General features: G+C 47.9%; 1 protein-coding gene across 1 annotated transcript in view; it reads right to left on the bottom strand.

Annotated features, from left to right (window-relative positions):
• Nucleotides 1-5,222: 5,222 nt before the first annotated feature.
• The window catches only part of HUNK (hormonally up-regulated Neu-associated kinase), a 45,592-nt gene continuing 27,375 nt past the window's right edge, over nt 5,223-23,439 (bottom strand). Inside the window, exons 6-11 of the mRNA XM_078618318.1 lie at nt 14,125-14,252; nt 12,829-12,952; nt 12,122-12,275; nt 9,897-10,080; nt 7,219-7,415; nt 5,223-5,558 (exon numbers count right to left, since the gene is read on the bottom strand). Of these exons, the coding sequence (XP_078474444.1) occupies nt 5,223-5,558; nt 7,219-7,415; nt 9,897-10,080; nt 12,122-12,275; nt 12,829-12,952; nt 14,125-14,252 (1,123 nt within the window). The remainder of the gene's footprint in view (nt 5,559-7,218; nt 7,416-9,896; nt 10,081-12,121; nt 12,276-12,828; nt 12,953-14,124; nt 14,253-23,439) is intronic.

Raw genomic sequence — 23,439 nt, 5'->3', positions numbered from 1 at the left:
ACCAAAGCTCACTTTAATGTTTTGCTTTTGCAAAACACGGGATAATTTCTCGGTAGTAACTCCCGAGATATATCGTATTCTAATTGTTTTGATAATCTTAACGTGACACATTTTTTACTGATTGGCAGTGTCGGGTGGGGGAGGGTTGTGACACATTAATAAATAACGCGATCTCACCAAAACACCTTTATTATGACTAATACTGGTCGCGAAAGCCTGCGACGTTTTACACATTCCTGCGGAGGGAGCTGGTAGGAACGTTGGGTTGCTCGGTCAATGGCCAGGGTCAACGGCCAGGGCGTGGTGTATTCCGCAAATATGGCCGACTGTGAGGGCGGGCACAAGCCGGCGTGAGTAGGTTAAACGTTGAGTTTTATAAGGGCACCACGGGGTGAGCAGCCCCTCCCCACCCAGCCCCACCCCTCCCACCCCCCACCCAGCCCCACCCTCCCCACCCAGCCCCTCCCCTCCCCACCCAGCCCCACCCCTCCCACCCCCCACTCAGCCACCCCCTCCCCACCCAGCCCCTCCCCACCCAGCTCCTCCCCACCCTCCCTTCTCCCAGCCCCACCCTCCCCACCCAGCCCCTCCCCACCCTCACCACCCAGCCCCTCCCCACCCTCCCCTCTCCACCCAGCCCCACCCCTCCCATTTTTGGATGCACGACGGACGGACGGACACAATAATCCCCTGTGGGCTGGTGTAACCAGGAGGTTCCTACCAGTAGAACTGGTTGCCCTGTGCAGTGAGTCGGGGCGTGACGGGCCGACTGGTTGGAAGAGGAGGAGGGGAAAATGGTGGGGGCCGACCTCCAGACATGTTAAATTTCGATTTAAAGCTTTCGTGACTGCAGGGATTCATCTTCTTGTTTCTTTCGGTAAAGTCACGTAGAAGGGAAATAATAAAATAATAAAAATAAAACATCATAAAATAATTCTCACGACGTTTCGGCCACAACGCAAGCAGCCGTCCTCAGGTGAAGAACAGGTCTGTCGGAAAGACAGCGTCTGAATGAGCACCACCAGGCTTGGCAGCGTATATTTAAGCTGGGTTGGAGGGGGAAGGGCGCCTTGACAAAGGAATTTGCATATCAAGAGGAATTTAGCATATTTATGGGAAATGCAGATATGGGATTAGTCATTACTTGTGGAATGCGTAGGAGGTGGGCGGGGGGTTTCAAAGTCATAATATGCCCGTGCATTATGCAGGATTAGCAGCATCAAAGGGAGGGATTAGGGTTAGCATTAATAAAGGGAAGGAATGTTAATAGTATGGAGCTCCAGTAACTAAACCAACACGTAAAACTAAACTAAAGTATAAACTACATAAGTATTATCAGTATACTAAATATACTCTCCAATAAGCTGAGCTACTAACAGTAGCTCAGCTTATTGGAACGTCGTGAGAATTATTTTATTATGTTTTATTTTTATTATTTTATTATTTCCCTTCTACGTGACTTTACCGAAAGAACCAAGAAGATTGTACATGTCAATATTTCTGGTGTTTTGACCGTGGGAAGTCGCGCGCCCTATGGCGTTCGCTAAATGAATAAATCCGCGTGGCACTTTGCAAGCTGCAGAAAAAACACAATTTATTTCACCGGCACTCGAAAACCAAAGACACGTTTGATGGTTGTCAACTTTCAACTTTGCATTTGAACATTTTGAGACGAATGTCTTTCAAGCAGCGTCATCAACAGCTGCAGCCTCGTTATAATCACCGACGCTTACGTCAACATCTGCGTGAATGGATAATGAAAAGGCAAGCCCAGCGATTGTGGCAACTCCAACCTGTGAACCGTCCAGGGGCAGCGGTTCTCAACCTTTCGTGGCTACTGTGACCTCCTTGCTGAGTTTTGTTGCAACAGAGTAACACCCAGTTTAACACGTAGCAGGCTTTCGCGACCAATATATTCATAATTCACTGGTCAACACACTTTTTCTGGCATAAAGTTTTCCAAGGGTTTTGATGTAATTTTGGTGTGCTGATTCCAAATCTGGCATCAGTTTTTGTCTATCACATCGGGTTTTTGAGATATCAAATATTGCATTTTCAATCAAAACTGCGGAAGAAAAATATTAAATAAATGTGGATATCTACATAAAATGATATTATAAACACACTATCCTAAAAATACAGCACCATATTTTAACACTAAAGCAGTCACTGACTCGCAACAACTTGCAATCATAAGTGACAGAGTTAATTTCGGGTAAAATCAATGAAAATGGGGTATGCCGATAGCATAAAAATGAGATGTGATAGAGCAAATCTGAGATCAGATTTGGAATCAGCACCTTGAAATTAGTCTAGAAACGCTGCAAAAGTCCAGGCCAGAATTTTTTTTTTGTTGACCAGTGTAATAAGGGGCCGTCCATAAATGACGTCACGCGATTTTGGACGATTTTTGACCCCCCCCCCCCTCGTCACACGGCGTCACAAAAAGTCAGACCCCCCCCTCAAAGTGCGTATTTGATGTGGCTGCAAAAGTCCAGGCCAGAATTTTTATTTTTGTTGACCAGTGTAATCAACGTTTTTGGGTTAGATCGCGTTATTTATAAATGTGTCGTAACCCTCCACCACCCGACACGACCAATCAGCAAAAAAAGTGTCACGTTGACAAAAGTCAAAATAGTTCACTGCTTTAGCCGCAACATTTGCAAAAAAAACATATTGAGTACGACGATGATGCTGGATGCAATTAGCAGCGAAACGTCGTACAACTCAAAACATTGTAAATGTTGTGGTTTCACGCTTCAACACACCGGTGGGCTAAAGCAGTGAACTATTTTGTCTTTTGTCAACGTGACATTTTTTGCTGATTGGCCGTGTCGAGTGGTGGAGGGTTACAACACATTTATAAATAACGCGACCTAAACTCAAACACGTTGATTATGAAGAGTAACCCCCCCCCCTCCTCCCACCACCCTTGCCTGACCCAACGTGGTTCTGAGTAAATAAAAGGTACGAACAATGAACATCAAATATATTTCGATTTAAAGCTTTCGTGACTGCAGGGATTCATCTTCTTGGTTCTTTCGGTAAAGTCACGTAGAAGGGAAATAATAAAATAATAAAACAAATCAATAAAAGATATTATATTATTTAAAAATAAACCTAATAAAATATATTATATTACGCAGAAGGGAAATAATAAAGTAATAAAAATGAAACAATGAAATATGTTATATAATTTTATTATGTTCAATTTGTATTATTTTATTACATTATTTAATTATGTTTTTATTATTTTATTTTATAATATAAATATGGTTTATTATTTATATATTATTATATATTATTTTATTATGTTTTTATATATTTTATTATGTTTTATTTTTATTATTTTATTATTTCCCTTCAAATATTTTGACCAATTGTCCCGCTTCGTGAGCTGTAATCCGAAGGAGCTGTCAGTAGCCACGAGCAGACAATAAAAATCAAACGGAGAAGCTCTGCTTCGCGTCGGCTGCCCTCTGAAAGCGCGTTGCTCGCGCGATCCGTGAGTGTGCCTGTTCTCCACCTGAGGACGGCTGCTTGCGTTGTGGCCGAAACGTCGTGAGAATGATTTTATTGTTTTATTTTTATTATTTCATTATTTCCATTCTACGTGACTTTACCGAAAGAACCAAGAAGATTTAAATGTAGTTAGTTTTATATTGGCGGATTCGTACAACATGATTAGTTCTAGATTTGAAGTTTTCGTGACTGCAAGGGTCCATCCATACTCGTTGTTTTTTTCGGTAAAGTCACATAGGTGAAAAATTAAATGTAAATAAATTAAATCACGATGTCTCGGAGGCAACACAAGCTTCTGTCTTTGCTGTGACGGTTCCACCTGAAGACGGAAGCTTGTGTTGCCTCCGAAACGTCGTGATTTAATTGTTTTTTATTTTACTTTTTTACCTACGTAACATGATTATTCACCGATGATTCTCATGCGTGACGTATAGTTTCGCGTGTTGTTAAATCGCCTTGCGTACCCCCAAGATTCGGCGTGCCCCCTGGTTGAGAACCACTGACATAGTGAACCAATGACCCTCGCTTACTACGATATTTACCCAAAGAATGTCAGTGTGTAACGCGCGTGACGTCACTCCACATGGACCCGCCCCTCATTAATAATCATGAGCGGGTGACGTCACTCCGCATGGAGAACCTCCCCCACGCCCCCCCCTCATAATAATGAGCAGGTGACGTCACTCCGCATCAAACAGCCCCCCTCATGAATAATCATGAACAGGTGACGTCCTCCAAATGGACACCCCCCCCTTCATTAATAATAATTAGCGGCTGACGTCACTCCACATGGGAGGGAGGGGGGCGAGGCGCCTCCTCCCCCCTCCTCGGCGTCAACTCACAACCCTCACTACGAAGGCAGAACCCTCACGTCACGTGATCTCCGTCACGCTGTTGAGACATCAAAGTAAAAAGGACGTCGTGATGAACAAGGAGGGATTTTAACCTTAAAATGTAAATAAGTCTGTGTCACCGCGTCCTTACAAATTGCACACGCATTGATGCAATCAATATCACGTCGCGATCTGCCTTTCGCTTGCAAGTTTCAGATTTACTGCAATACACCCGTACTTGGACGGGCCAAAGGCGAGTGTACGATATATAGTTTCACGCATTGATAAATCGCCTCGTGTAACCCCAGGTGTTCTGCGTATCCCCCGGGTTGAGAACCACTGATATAGTGAACCGATGTCTCTCATCAATGATATATAATTTCACTGGTCGTGGCCGTGAGCGGGAATTGAACTCGGGTCGCCAGGTTCGTAGCGCAACGTAGCGCTACCCGTGACACTACCGCTCCCCCTACCACAATCATCACCAACCCCACTGTCTGTTGTACTATCATCAGCATCAAGACTGCCATCCACATCGTTATCACCATCATTGTCATCCCGATGTTCATCATCATCATCCCAGCCGGCAGACTCATCGCGACCATCGATGGATGTTAGCGCAGTCACGAACACCGCCTTCATCGCCGTTACCACCACCGCCCATCGACAACAGCACGCTCGCGATGTCATTCTGATCGTCTCCCACGGCAACATCTGAACCCATCACTGCCATCAACAACCACCACCACCGCTGCCACCATTTTGAACGCCACCATCATTTACCAACAGCGTCGTGACTTCTAAAACTAAAAAAAACTGACATCAGCACCAACGCCACCCCGGAATGCCCCCCCCACCCCCCCCCCATCAAACGCCCCCTCCCATCTGCCTGCTCCTCTTAAACACCTCCGACACAGGGGGCAGCAGTTCAAAGGTCACCGCGGCTACTGCCCCCTCACCCACCACGCCTGGCTTGGCCCTGCCGGGTACCAGCCTCCACCGCCTCGTCCCAGCGGCCGCGACTCCACCGCCGCCACTGCCACCGGCCCCGCCGCGGATGCCGTCGCCTCCTTCCCCGCGACAGGTGACCCGGAGGCTGGGGAGGAGCCGGGGCAGAGCCGGGGAGAGCGGAGGAAGTCGCCCCGACGGGGTTTCTCTCGTCGGGCCGGGTCCGGGGAGCTGGGGGGAGACGTGGGGAGGGACCTTGGAGGAAAGAGAGTTGGGGGGGGGAGATGACAGGAGATTTGGCGTGAAGCTCTTTGCGAGGTGCACGACGTTACCATCCCTGTCAACCCCTTATCAGTACCCTCTACCTTATTACAGGTTAATTCAGACCTTATTGGTCACCCCGTGCCCCCTATGGATCTCAACGTTCATCCGACAAAGTCCCATCACGAGGGAGAAACACAAAAAACATTTTTTATTCCATAATAGAGGTTTTTTGGGTTATTATTTTGGTTTCCCATCTTGAAACGGCTGTACGCCGTACGGACGTGAAAATTGATTTTTCCTGAACAAGAATACGGGGTAAACGATATGGTTTGACAGGTATGCTGTATCTATGTATCTCTATGTGTTATTTATGTATCTCTCTGTGTCTCTATCAATCTCTATGGGTCTCTATGTATCTCTATTGGTCTCTGTGGATCTATGTGGGTCTCTGTACTATATTATACCTTTCAACCTCTTATCAGTGCCTACTGTATGACAGACCAATTCAGACGTGATTGGTCACCACGTGCCCCTTATACATTTCAACGTTCACCCCACAAAGTCGCATCACAAGAGAGAAACACACACAAATGGGTATACAAAAATGTGCCCGTATTGAAACGTCTGTATGCCGTATGAACCTGAAAACTTAAATTTCCCTGTACAAGAATACGGGGCAAACTGTATGGGTTGACATGGTGTGCGTCTACGAGTCTGTTTTGTGAGTCGATGGGATCTGTACATGTCTATGGGTTGATTCTAGATTTGAAGCTTTCGTGACTGCAAGGATTCATCTTCTTGGTTCTTTCGGTAAAGTCACGTAGAAGGGAAGTAATAAAATAATAAAAACAAAACATAATAAAATAATTCTCACGACGTTTCGGCCACAACGCAAGCAGCCGTCCTTCACCTGAGGGCGGCTGCTTGCGTTGTGGCCGAAACGTCGTGAGAATTATTTTATTATGTTTTGTTTTTATTATTTTATTACTTCCCTTCTACGTGACTTTACCGACAGAACCAAGAAGAAGTCTATGGGTTGATTCTAGATTTGAAGCTTTCGTGACTGCAAGGATTCATATTCTTAGGTTTTTTTCGGTAAAGTCACGTAGGTAAAAAATTAAAATTAATAAAAGTAAAATAAAAAATGAAATAAAAATCACGACGTTTCGGAGGCAACACAAGCTTCCGTCTTCAGGTGGAACCGTCACAGCACGCTTGCTGTATCACGTAAGAGGGTTTAGTGCAAGTCTGGAGGAGCTATTTCATCTCTCGCTCTCTCTATCGATGTGATTCGCCGCTGAGAGCCAAGCCCCGCGAATAACGAGGGAATACTGTCTTCTTGGTTCTTTCGGTAAAGTCACGTAGAAGGGAAGTAATAATCACCTGAAGACGGCTGCTTGTGTTGTAGCCGAAACGTCGTGAGAATTATTTTATTTTATTATGTTTTATTTTTATTATTTTATTACTTCCCTTCTACGTGACTTTACCGAAAGAACCAAGAAGATGAATCCCTGCAGTCACGAAAGCTTTAAATAGAGGGAATACTGAGCACGCACATCAGAGTCAGTTGTACGAGAGTCAACGTCAATTTCAAGTTACGGACGGCCGGATGGATGGACAGAGACACGGGCCAGTGGTTTGGCCACCTCACCTGGGTCGCTCTCGTTAGTCGGCGCTGCCGATTTAGCGGCTGCCTCTCGGCCGCTTTGGTGGTCGACATTCGTCTGTAGATCATTGGGGCTGCCACGATTCCCGCGGGGATTCCGCGGATTTCTCCGCCGCCGCTGCCTCGGATTTCTCCTCCTTGTTCGCCCCGGTCGGGATGTGGAAGCGGGTTTTCACGGTCACCTGTGAAATGAGTTTGTTGGGGGGGGGGGGAGGTGGGGATGTTTGTTGTTGTTGTTGACAGCAGGATATTTGCCACCTTTGTGGGGTTTTTGTTGTTGTTAGTGAAAGTTTAATCTTCTTGGTTCTTTCGGTAAAGTCACGTAGAAGGGAAGTAATAAAATAATAAAAATAAAACAATAAAATAATTCTCACGACGTTTCGGCCACAACAGCGTCTGAAAGACCTGTTCAGACCTGTTCATCACCTGAGGACGGCTGCTTGCGTTGTGGCCGAAACGTCGTGAGAATTATTTTATTATGTTTTATTTTTATTATTTTATTATTTCCCTTCTACGTGACTTTACCGAAAGAACCAAGAAGATGAATCCCTGCAGTCACGAAAGCTTTAAATCGAAAGTTTAATCGTTTTGTGTTTATATACACCGTACCTTGTCAACCCATACGGCTCGCCCCGTATTCTTGTACGGGGAAATTGAGTTTTCAGATCCAGACAGCGTACAGCCGCTTCAATACTGACAACAACAAAAAATATGTTTTTTTGTTTGTGTTTCTCCCTCGTGATGGGACTTTGCAGGATGAACGTTGAGATTTATAGTGGCACGGGGTGACCAATGCGGTCTGAATTGGTCTATAATAAGGTAGGGGATACTGATAAGGGGTTGACAGGTATGTATATACACACACACAGGGTGCTTAAAAAATGTTAACACTTATATGGGACTATAGTTTTTGATGGAAAAAGAACGGATAATACACTGTGACATGATAACAAAATGTATGTTCAAAGAGGCTCTCCCACTTGCGTTGTCAACGCGTTCCCTGGAATCTTCTCCAGGTGATCACCAGGGCACGGGGGTGGGGGGGGCACATTTCTTGGTGGTATCGGTGCAAATTCTCAGAAGCGTGAACATTTTTTTTTTAAATCGCCCTGGATGTTTGTTTCCTGTCCCGAGTTTATCCGCGATAACCACCTCCGTGCTTAGTCGTAGGTTTTTACCCTTTTAAACTGGTACAAAACTGACACCTTTATTCAAGGCATCATGTTTGCAATAACCACAACACAAGTAGTCCAAAAAGCAAACAAAAAGAAGCAACTCTGATAATGATAATATGCACTGTCCTTGAAGTTGATTGGTCCACACCCGAGACGGCTTTCTTGGACCAGATGACACCAGAAGGCGTACAACTCAAACACAGTGCAATATCAGAGTATTGAGAGCTCGGGGTAAGCATTTACACTATGAGATCTCTTTTACCAGTGGCAAAATATAGTCGACTATATTTTGCCACTGGTAAAAGAGATCTCATAGTGTAAACACCTCCGTGCAGTTCGAGAACGAAAGCCACGGAAGCTGATCTTTATTTGACGTTGCCAGGTGTGCGCTGCTACCTAGCTCCTCTTGTAGGATCCACTACAAGTGATAGCTCAACGCGGCGGGCTTTTACTGGTAGGAGCCCACTGGTTCCTTTTTTTCTATTACTGTAATGTTCAAGCTTGCTTAGGGATTTAGAAGAAACATCATAAAAGGATGGTAAAAAAGCGACATGATGAACGGAGCCCACTGGTTCCACCAGCACACAAGGGATTATTGTGTCCGTCCGTCCGTCGTATAGGGAGGGGCTGGGTGGGGAGGGGCTGGGTGGGGAGGGGATGGTGGGGAGGGGCTGGGTGGGGAGGGTGGGGAGGGGCTGGGTGGGGAGGGTGGGGAGGGGCTGGGCTGGGTGGGGAGGGTGGGGCTGGGTGGGGGGTGGGAAGGGTGGGGCTGGGTGGGGAGGGGCTGGTCACCCCGTGGTGCCCTTATAAAACTCAACGTTTGACCTACTCACGCCGGCTTGTGCCCACACTCACAGTCGGCCATATTTGCGGAATACACCACGCCGCCGTTGACCCTGGCCATTGACCGAGCAACCCAACGTTCCTACCAGCTCCCTCCGCAGGACAATGTGTTCGCGTGGAAGAAAAGAGATGGGAAGACGCAGGATGAGGTTCTGTCGTAGGACGCGGTGCGAACGATCGGAAGCGACCGGGTAGTAGAATCCGACGCGGAGTTGTTGTAGTTATTCTTGTCGATCTTATCTAGGATCTTATATCGCGTTTTTTGTTAAAGGGGCCGTCCATAAATGACGTCACGCGATTTTGGACGATTTTGACCCCCCCCCCCTCGTCATCAGGTGTGAAAACAACAGCAAGAATTTTTTAAAAAAGTGGCGGTGCTGTGGTTTTCACACCTGATGATGATTGCTTGTGTTGCAATCGAAACGTCGTGATAATTTAATTGTTTTATTATTTATTATTTTATTACTTCCCTTCTACGTGACTTTACCGAAAGAACCAAGAATATGAATCCCTGCAGTCACGAAAGCTTTAAATCGAAAAATAAAACGTCACTAAAAAAATATGTAACGTTGACTGATTTTTTTTATATAATTGACATGAAAACATTGAAAACGTGCAACTCTTGTCTCTCTCGCACGTCGTCACCTCTGTCTGCGTCAACGGCCACTAGGTGCTCAGTTTGAATTTCGTTCCTGCCGCCCGATTGGCTGCTGGGCGCACGTGGCCGCTCTGTGATTGGCTGGGAGGGTCCTCCAGGGTCAACGGCGCGGGGTCCCTCCCGATCGAGGGGGTAGCCATCAAAGAGCGTCTTCTTCACCGTTTTCTCAGTCTGCAAGAACACGCATTAATAGCGGGAGGTCTCGTGCTTGATTACACTGGTCAACACACTTTTTCTGGCATAAGGTATTCCAACGGGTTTAACGTAATATTGGGGTACTGATTCCAAATCTGGCATCAGTTTTTGTCTATCACATCAGGTTTTTGAGATATCAAATATTCCGTCTTCAGGTGGAACCGTCACAGCACGATAGCTGTATCGAGTGAGAGAAATTCCAAGAACACAGTATTTGTATATATATTGGTTGAGGGTGGGAGGAGCCAAGGTAGGCCCTGAATATTATTTTTGTGAGGTTCGGTGCGGCTGAAACACGCTGTTAGGAATGGGCCTTTGTTGTGTAAACTAGGTGCGGATGATGTAAAGGTGCGTGTAAAAGGGACTGAGCCTTTTTTTGTTATGTAAAGATGATGCGGCTGAAATCGCTGCCAGGAAATGAGTCTTTGTTGTGTAGAATGGTTGACTGAGCCTATTATTATGTAGGGGTGGTGCGGCTGAAATCGCTGCCAGGAATGCTCCAAATATGTGTAGTTAAATCTTTTTTGCATGATTAATAACATCTTTCCAATGATTACTAAGTTTGTACCCATCATCACGGTTGAAATTATGTCTGTGTTTGTATATCTGGATGGCCTCGTGTACAAACCTTTGATGGTAGCCAGGAGGCTTGCAGAGCACCGTAGTCTCGGAAAAGACAATTTCATGAGAGCCCACAGCGTTGTAGCAATGATCGGCAACGGCGGAAGAATCAGTTTTGACGTGTTTCAGATCTGACTTGTGCTCGCGGACACGATCAGAGATATGACGTTTCGTTTCTCCAATGTAGCAATCACCACAACTGCAACTCAGTTTCTAGACTCCAGGGTATTGTAAGTCAGGAATGACATCTTTCACAAATGGACTTAGGTCACGGATTTTATGCACTGTACTGAATCGGACTTGAATCTTACGTTTGTTTAGAATTTTGGAGATCTTTTTGGTCACGCCTGCTATGTATGGTAACGTGATAGTTTGATCGGAGTTTCATGTGGCTGTTTCTGTATGGTGGGAGAAACAGCTTGGCGGATGGTGCGGTCAGAGTATCCGTTCATCCTGAGGGCCCGATGTACATGTCTTAATTCACTGGCCAGGTGGTGTTAGTCAGAAATGCCATGAGCTCTGTGGTATAGCGTTTTGATGAGATAATTCTTTTAAGATGGGTGGTGGTGTGAATCGGGTTTCAAGTAGGAATCTGTGTGGGTGGCTTTCCTGTAGACACAATGTCCCAAGGATCCGTCAGGTCTCCTCTCAAACAGAACATCTAAGAATGGTAGTTTACCATCTTTCTCCACTAAGGGATTGACAGGCACATCTGGGTCAACGTCACGAATGGTCATTGTCGTCAACTCCACGTGACAGACGTGACAGGGCAGTAAATAAAACGTGCCAACTAGTTAACTATTTCAGCACTAACCGGTTGTGTGTTGGAGAGTAAACCCACTACATCTACAATTCTAGTGTAGTGTATAGTATAGTATACTATTTCAGCACTAACCGGTTGTGTGTTGGAGAGTAATCTCACTACAATATTTACAATTCGTTACTAGTACAGCACTAACTGGTTGTGTGTTGGAGAGTAAACTCACAACGTTTACTATTATAGTGTAGTGTATAGTGTAGTATACTAGTACAGCACTAACCGGTTGTGTGCTGGAGAGTAAACCCACTACATTTACAATTCGAGTACTGTGACGTTTCGCCGGTAATTACAACAACAACCAGCCTCATCAGGCAACAGTCAGAGAGTTGTGGAGAAATCCTCTTCCTGTTTTGGTCTTCAACAGACGACGGGGGGTATAAATGTGATGTCGTCACCTGTAAGCCAATCAGGTGCGAAGGCCAGAGGGGGGGGGGGGGGACTTAATGTAGTAATACAAATTAGAATGGATATCAATTACTGGTTGGGTTATTCATTGGACAATCAACAAACATAATGTGCACGCACAATACTATTATCATCATCATCATAAAGGAGACAACGGGAGTTGGACTGTACCCTCGCCCTCCGACGCTCCCTCTGGCACAGCAGGAAGTAGGTCGTGAGCAACGCCCCGCTCTGATTGGCTGACACCGCTGCTGCCACCTCTGCGGGCCACACGCCCATCGAGTCGGCCATGATGCGGAGCACGTGGGCATCCAGAGGCTCCGGCCTAAGAACGGAAGGAGAGAGAACAACAACAACAACGACGACGTCGACGACAACAATAACAACAATAACAACAACCACCCCGAGCAACAGAGCACAGCGGGCATTCCCGTTGGCACACAAGAGGGGGAACAGCTCGGAACGACGACCGACGTGGAAGACGCAGCCAGGAGCGAGGATCGCAAAAGGCTCGAGGAGTAGTGGCGCATCGGTGGCATAGTGCGGAGTTTGACCTCTAATGTGGGGGGGGGGGGTGGGGGGTAGGGTAGGGCTTTTGACCCTCGCATTAGGAATCCGTGGGTGCGTATAATACAACAAAAATTAATCTTCATCGTAAGCTGGTGACAATGAATTAATCAACGTGTCCCAGTTTGGGGATGGTGGACTCGGGGTGGAGTGTTATGGTGGGTACCTGGAGGGTGGACACTGGGGGTGGAGTGTCCTGGTGGGTAGACTCTGGGGGGTGGAGTGTCTTGGTGGGTACCTGGAGGGTGGACTCTGGGGGGGTGGAGTGTCTTGGTGGGTGGACTCTGGGGGTGGAGTGTCTTGGTGGGTACCTGGAGGGTGGACACTGGGGGGGTGGAGTGTCTTGGTGGAGCCAGGCGTCCTTGAGGGCCTCGCGGGCCGAGGGCCGCAGTGCAGGGTCCGGATTGAGCAGCGACTTCGTGAAGCGGACAGCGTCTGAGTGGACATCAACAACAACATCGACAACAACAACATCAACAACAACATCAACAACACCATCTTCGAGTTAACAACAATATCAACATCTCTGACTGGACATCAACAACAACATCCCCATCTCTGAGTGGCCATCAACAACAATATCAACAACATTCCCATCTCTGAGTGAACATCAACAACAACAACAAGAGCAACATCTTCGCGTGGATTGGGCCACAAATGATAGCTCAACAAAGTGGTGTATCACGTGCACATTTATTGACATTTATCTAAACATGGAGGGGAAAACCCGGAGGACCCAGAGAAAAAATCCACGCGACCACGTGGAGAGAGAGACACACAAACACCAAATATACAGCAGCAGGCGTCAGGGTCTGGATCAAACCCACGACCTCCTGTACACCAGGCGAGATAGTTAACATCTCCTAGCCACCGTGATGATGATGAGAGAGAAAGAGACACGCAAACCCCAAATATACAGCAGCAGGCGTCAGGGTCGGGATCGAACCCACGACCTCCTGCGTACCAGGCGAGGTAGTTAACATCTCCTAGCCACCGTGATGATGATGAGAGAGAAAGAGACACGCAAACTCCATATATACAGAAGCAGGCGTCAGGGTCGGGATCGAACGCACGACCTCCTGTACACCAGGCGAGGTAGTTAACATCTCGTAGCTACCGTGATGATGATGAGAGAGAAAGAGACACGCAAACTCCATATATACAGAAGCAGGCGTCAGGGTCGGGATCGAACGCACGACCTCCTGTACAACAGGCGAGGTAGTTAACATCTCCTAGCCACCGTGATGATGATGAGAGAGAAAGAGACACGCAAACTCCATATATACAGAAGCAGGCGTCAGGGTCGGGATCGAACGCACGACCTCCTGTACACCAGGCGAGGTAGTTAACATCTCGTAGCTGCCGTGGCGTCCCTTAATTTATCTTGGCACAGGCAGTAAAACAGCAAAAAAACAGTCCCAGGTTGCACCAAGACGACACGCAGACCCCTCAACACAATTAATTGCACGTTAAAGTTGAACGATCGACGACATCGTTAAAAATCAAACGTACAAATCACCCACCGTGCGCACCACCACCACCTCCCTCCCCTAGGTCGACTCGGCCTTAAACCGGCGGAGGTGGACGGACGCGCTCGCGAGTGTTACCTGCGGACAGGTGAGCGGGTATGGGGTTCATGCTGTCGGTGAGGATCTTGGTGAGCAGCGCTCTGATGTTGAAGGGCTCCACGGTGAACGGCAGCGTCCCGGTGAGCATCACGAACAGGCTCACTCCGCTGCGCGGTGGAGACAAGGGGGCGACAAGGCGACAGAGTGGACGGCTGTCGGGGGGACCGACTCCTTGCCGAGGGTCAGAGGTCGCAAACGGGTTTTGATTCCTTACCCGTACCCGGCCGCACCAGGGTCGCAAATGGGTACCCGTACCCGTTCCCTATCCGTACCCGTACCCTACCCGAAATGAGTGACAAACGGTTACTCACCAGTGACTCACGGCCTACCCGTACCCGTGGCCGGCCGCACCAGGGTCGCAAACGGCTACGGGTATCGGGTAGGGTACGGGTATCGGGTACCTGGTTGTGACCTCTGCCGAGGGTTTTTTTTTTTCGCAACGGCCGAGGCCAGGCGCAGGGCGGCAACTCCCCGCGTCGCGTCTCCAGGTCGGGTCACGCCACGAGGCGTCAGGAGCAGGAGTGGAGTCGCCTTTGTGTCCCTAAAGCCGGCCCCGGTGAGTGACCCTTTAGGTCGCCGTGTGACCCTATAGGTAACCGTGTAAGTCTATAGATCTCGTGTGACCCAATAGGTCTCCGTGTGACCTTATAGGTATCCGTGCGACTCTATAGGTCACCGTGTGACTCTATAGGTCTCTATATGAGCCTGTGGGTCTCTGTGTGAGCCTATGAGTCTACTAGTCTCTGTGTGAGTCTATGGGTCTCTGCGTGAGTCTACAGGTCTCTGTGTGAGCCTATGAGTCTACTAGTCTCTGTGTGAGTCTATGGGTCTCTGTGTGAGTCTGCGGACTCTGTGGGAGTCTATGAGTCTACGGGTCTCTATGTGAGTCTACTAGTCTCTGTGTGAGTCTATGGGTTTCTATGTGAGCCTACGGATCTCTGTGTGAGTCTTCGGGTCTCTATGTGAGTCTACGGGTCTCTGTGGGAGTCTACGGGCCTCTGTGTGAGTTTGTGGTATTTGTGTGAGTCTGCGGGCACTGTGGGAGTCTATGAGTCTACTGGTCTCTGTGTGAGTCTACGTGTCTGTATGTGAGTCGATGAGTCTTCGGGACTCTGTGTGAGTCTACTGGTCTCTGTGTGAGTCTACGGGTCTCTGTGTGAGTCTGCGGGCTCTGTGGGAGTCTATGAGCCTACGGGTCTCTTTGTGAGTCTATGTGTCTCCATGTGAGTCTACGAGTCTACGTGTGAGTCTATGGGTCTCTGTGTGAGTCAACTGGTCTGTGTGTGAGTCTATGGGTCTCTGTGTGAGTCTACGGATCTCTGTGTGAGTCTATGGGTCTCTGTGTGAGTCTGCGGGTCTCCGTGTGAGTCTACGGGTCTCCGTGTGAGTCTACGAGTCTACGTGTGAGTCTATGGGTCTCTGTGTGTGTAGCCTTAACAGACAGTTGGGGGCAAGTGCTGTTAGCGAGTAGCACCTTAACAAAGACAAATTTCCTCCGTGTAGCCTTGACAGACAGTTGGGGCAAGTGCTGTTATCGAGTATCTCTTAAACAAAGACAAAGTTCCTCCGTGTAGCTGTAACATACTGTTGGGGCAAGTGCTGTTAGCGAGCACCTACGAAGGCCAAAATGACACACGAATGGGTGGGTGGTCAGCACCACGCCCGGCCGCCTTTGTCTCCCCAGTGGCGATGCTTGCACACCGCACCATATACTCATTTGAGGCCGAGTCGACCTAGCTGGTGGCCCGGGACCGGTTCAAATAATCGTCGCTGGGTGTTGAGCGGAAATCGACCGCGGGTCGCCGGGTTCGAAGCGCAGCGCGCTGACCGCTGCACCACCGCTCCCCCACACAACAGAGACCTCCACACACACTGCGAGCCGCCAATGATTAAACAGACTTCATTAAAACAAAAAAATCTCGACCTGCTCAGACTAGCAGCGCCATCAATCATTATCTCGTTAACGCAGCGCGCAGTTGATTTATGAGCAGTGTTTATTCTTATTGTTGTTGCTGTTGCTGCTGCTTTTATGCGCGAACGTGGTCATTCAATTGGAAGATGTATCGGGCGGTCGAGCACCGGTTAAACATTTCGCCACTGATGTTCGCCGGGGTGGTGGTCACGCCCGGTGGATAAAGATCCTGAGCACGAGGTCTCGTCTCGGAAGTGGAGCGCAGTGCGCTAACCACTGCGCCACCGCTCCCCGTATCTTGCACTTGCTTAACAGACTGTTGGGGCAAATGCTGTTAACCATAGCACCTACACAGACAAAGGCCCCCCGTGTAGCCTTAACAGACTGTTGGAGCAAGTGCTGTTAGCCATTAGCACCTACACAGACAAAGTTCGCCCGTGTAGCCTTAACAGACTGTTGGGGCAAATGCTGTAAGCCATTTGCACCTAAATAAAGACAAAGTTCCCCCGTGTAGCCTTAACAGACTATTGGAGCAAGTGCTGTTAGCCATTCGCACCTAAACAAAGACAAAGTTCCCCCGTATAGCCTTAACAGACTGTTGGGGCAAGTGCTGTTAGCCATTAGCATCTACACAGACAAAGTTCCCCCATATAGCCTTAACAGTTGGGGCAAGTGCTGTTAGCCATTCGCACCTAAACAAAGACAAAGTTTCCCCGTGTAGCCTTAGCAGACTGTTGGGGCAAGTGCTGTTAGCCATTTGCACCTAAATAAAGACAAAGTTCGCCCGTGTAGCCTTAACAGACTGTTGGGGCAAGTGCTGTTAGCCAGTAGCACCTACACAGACAAAGTTCCCCCGTGTAGCCTTAACAGACTGTTGGGGCAAGTGCTGTTAACCAGTAGCACCTAAATAAAGACAAAGTTCGCCCGTGTAGCCTTAGCAGACTGTTGGGGCAAGTGCTGTTAGCCATTAGCACCTAAATAAAGACAAAGTTCCCTCGTGTAGCCTTAGCAGACTGTTGGGGCAAGTGCTGTTAGCCATTTGCACCTACACAGACAAAGTTCCCCCGTGTAGCCTTAACAGACTGTTGGGGCAAATGCTGGAAGCCATTTGCACCTAAATAAAGACAAAGTTCCCCCGTGTAGCCTTAACAGACTGTTGGAGCAAGTGCTGTTAGCCATTCGCACCTAAACAAAGACAAAGTTCCCCCGTATAGCCTTAACAGACTGTTGGGGCAAGTGCTGTTAGCCATTAGCATCTACACAGACAAAGTTCCCCCATATAGCCTTAACAGTTGGGGCAAGTGCTGTTAGCCATTCGCACCTAAACAAAGACAAAGTTTCCCCGTGTAGCCTTAGCAGACTGTTGGGGCAAGTGCTGTTAGCCATTTGCACCTAAATAAAGACAAAGTTCGCCCGTGTAGCCTTAACAGACTGTTGGGGCAAGTGCTGTTAGCCAGTAGCACCTACGCAGACAAAGTTTCCCCGTATAGCCTTAGCAGCCTGTTGGGGCAAGTGCTGTTAGCGAGCACATATGAAGGCACACGAGGGGGTGGGTGGCCAGCACCACGCCCGGCCGCATTTGTCTCCCTAGTGACGATGTTTACACCGAGGCCGTAATTATAATATATATTGGGGGGGACACATTCCCCAAAATATATATATTATAATTCCCCCCAATATTCAAATATGCTCAAAATGTCCCCCCAATATATTGCAATAAAATAGATTTATGTTTATATTATTGTGGTTATGGTTGTACTTCATTAATCCCTAATCTCTGCCATTATGTACAATGAAACAGGAAAAGGTAAAACAAGAAAAAACAGAGCGATGTAATACAATACACTATTAGATCACACACACACAGATCACACACACACAGATCACCACACACACACACAGATCACACACACACAGATCACACACACACAGATCACACACACACAGATCACCACACACACACACAGATCACACACACAGATCACACACACACAGATCACCACACACACACACAGATCACACACACACAGATCACACACACACAGATCACACACACACACAGATCACCACCACACACACAGATCACACACACACAGATCACCACACACACACACAGATCACACACACACAGATCACACACACACAGATCACACACACACACAGATCACCACCACACACAGATCACCACACATACAGATCACCACACACACACAGATCACACACACACACAGATCACACACACACACACAGATCACACACACACACAGATCACACACACACACACAGATCACCACACACACACAGATCACACACACACACAGATCACACACACACACAGATCACACACACACACACAGATCACACACACACACAGATCACACACACACAGATCACACACACACACACAGATCATCACACACACACAGATCACACACACACACACACAGATCACACACACACACAGATCACCACACACACACACACAGATCACACACACACAGAGATCATCACACACACACACACAGATCACACACACAGAGATCACACACACACACACAGATCACACACACACAGATCACCACACACACACACAGATAACACACACACACAGATCACCACCACACACACAGATCACACACACACACATAGATCACACACACACAGATCACCACACACACACATCACCACACACACACACAGATCACCACACACACACACAGATCACCACACACACACACAGATCACACACACACAGATCACACACACACACAGATCACACACACACACAGATCACCACACACACACACAGATCACCACACACACACACAGATCACACACACACACAGATCACCACACACACACAGATCACACACACACACAGATCACCACACACACACACATCACCACACACACATCACCACACACACACACACATCACCACACACACACATCACCACACACACACACATCACCACACACACACACATCACCACACACACACACATCACCACACACACACACACAGATCACCACACACACATCACCACACACACACACATCACCACACACACACACATCACCACACACACACACATCACCACACACACACACATCACCACACACACACACATCACCACACACACACATCACCACACACACAAAGATCACCACACACACACACAGATCACCACACACTCACACAGATCACACACACACACAGATCACCACACACACACACATCACCACACACACACACACATCACCACACACACATCACCACACACACATCACCACACACACACACATCACCACACACACATCACCACACACACACACATCACCACACACACAGACCACACACACACAGATCACCACACACACAGACCACACACACACACACACAGATCACACACACACACAGATCACCACACACACACACAGATCACCACACACACACACACAGATCACCACACACACAGATTACACACACACAGATTACTACACACACACACAGATCACACACACACACAGATCACACACACACACACACAGATCACACACACACACACAGATCACCACACACACACACAGATCACCACACACACAGATCACCACACACACACACAGATCACACACACACAGATCACCACACACACACACACACAGATCACCACACACACACACACAGATCACCACACACACACACACAGATCACCACACACACACACACACAGATCACCACACACACAGATCACCACACACACAGATCACCACACACACACACAGATCACCACACACACACACAGATCACACACACAGAGATCACACACACAGATCACACACACACACACACAGATCACCACACACTCACACAGATCACCACACACACAGATCACCACACACACACACAGATCACACACACACAGATCACCACACACACACACACAGATTACACACACACACACACAGATCACCACACACACACAGATCACCACACACACAGATCACACACACACACACAGATCACACACACACAGATCACCACACACACACACACACAGATCACCACACACACACACACAGATCACCACACACACACACACAGATCACCACACACACAGATCACCACACACACACACACACAGATCACCACACACACACACAGATCACCACACACACACACAGATCACCACACACACAGATCACCACACACACACACAGATCACACACACACAGATCACACACACACACACAGATCACACACACATACACACACAGATCACCACACACACAGATCACACACACACACACAGATCACCACACACACACACACACAGATCACCACACACACAGATCACCACACACACACACACACAGATTACACACACACACACAGATCACCACACACACACAGATCACCACACACACAGATCACACACACACACACAGATCACACACACACACACACAGATCACACATACACACACACAGATCACCACACACACACAGATCACCACACACACAGATCACACACACACACACAGATCACACACACATACACACACAGATCACCACACACACAGATCACACACACACACACAGATCACCACACACACAGATCACACACACACACACACAGATCACACACACACAGATCACCACACACACACACAGATCACCACACACACAGATCACCACACACACACACAGATCACACACACACAGATCACCACACACACACACAGATCACCACACACACACAGATCACCACACACACAGATCACCACACACACACACAGATCACCACACACACACACAGATCACACACACAGAGATCACACACACAGATCACACACACACACACACACACAGATCACCACACACTCACACAGATCACCACACACACAGATCACCACACACACACACAGATCACACACACACAGATCACCACACACACACACACACAGATTACACACACACACACAGATCACCACACACACAGATCACACACACACACACAGATCACACACACACAGATCACCACACACACACACACACACAGATCACCACACACACACAGATCACCACACACACACACACACAGATCACCACACACTCACACAGATCACCACACACACAGATCACCACACACACACACAGATCACACACACACAGATCACCACACACACACAGATTACACACACACACACAGATCACCACACACACAGATCACACACACACACACAGATCACACACACACAGATCACCACACACACACACACAGATCACCACACACACACAGATCACCACACACACAGATCACACACACACACACAGATCACACACACACAGATCACCACACACACACACACACAGATCACCACACACACACACACAGATTACCACACACACACACACAGATCACCACACACACAGATCACCACACACACACACACAGATCACCACACACACACACAGATCACCACACACACACACAGATCACCACACACACAGATCACCACACACACACACACAGATCACACACACACAGATCACCACACACACAGATCACCACACACACACACACACAGATTACACACACACACACACACAGATCACCACACACACACAGATCACCACACACACACAGATCACCACACACACAGATCACACACACACACAGATCACACACACATACACACACAGATCACCACACACACACAGATCACCACACACACAGATCACACACACACACACAGATCACACATACACACACACAGATCACCACACACACACAGATCACCACACACACAGATCACACACACACACACAGATCACACACACATACACACACAGATCACCACACACACACAGATCATCACACACACACAGATCATCACACACACACCGATCATCACACACACACACACCGATCATCACACACACACAGATCACACACACAGATCACACACACACAGATCACCACACACACACACACACAGATCACCACACACACACACACAGATCACCACACACACAGATCACCACACACACACACACAGATCACACACACACAGATCACCACACACACACACACAGATCACCACACACACAGATCACCACACACACACACACAGATCACCACACACACACACAGATCACACACACAGAGATCACACACACAGATCACACACACACAGATCACCACACACACACACACAGATCACCACACACACAGATCACCACACACACACACACAGATCACCACACACACAGATCACCACACACACACACAGATCACCACACACACAGATCACCACACACACACACACACAGATTACACACACACACACAGATCACCACACACACACAGATCACACACACACACAGATCACACACACATACACACACAGATCACCACACACACACAGATCACCACACACACAGATCACACACACACACACACAGATCACACATACACACACACAGATCACCACACACACACAGATCATCACACACACACAGATCACCACACACACACAGATCACCACACACACAGATCACACACACACACACACAGATCACACATACACACACACAGATCACACATACACACACACAGATCACCACACACACACAGATCACCACACACACACAGATCACCACACACACAGATCACACACACACACACACACAGATCACACATACACACACACAGATCATCACACACACACAGATCATCACACACACAGATCACACACACACACACAGATCACACATACACACACAGATCACCACACACACACAGATCACCACACACACACAGATCACCACACACACAGATCACCACACACACACAGATCATCACACACACACAGATCATCACACACACACCGATCATCACACACACACACACAGATCATCACACACACACAGATCATCACACACACACCGATCATCACACACACACAGATCACACACACAGATCACCACACGCACATAGATCACACACACAGATCACCACACACACACAGATCATCACACACACACCGATCATCACACACACACAGATCACACACACAGATCACCACACGCACATAGATCACACACACAGATCACCACACACACACAGATCATCACACACACACAGATCATCACACACACACACAGATCATCACACACACACACAGATCACACACACAGATCACCACACGCACATAGATCACACACACAGATCACCACACACACACAGATCATCACACACACACACAGATCATCACACACACACACAGATCATCACACACACACACAGATCATCACACACACACACAGATCATCACACACACACACACACAGATCACCACACACACATCACCACACAC

Source organism: Lampetra planeri, chromosome 57 (assembly GCF_965212315.1).
Source record: "Lampetra planeri chromosome 57, kcLamPlan1.2.h2, whole genome shotgun sequence".
NCBI lineage: Eukaryota > Metazoa > Chordata > Hyperoartia > Petromyzontiformes > Petromyzontidae > Lampetra > Lampetra planeri.
Note: the sequence above shows the minus strand (reverse complement) of the source record. Positions and strands in the feature narration are given on the sequence as shown.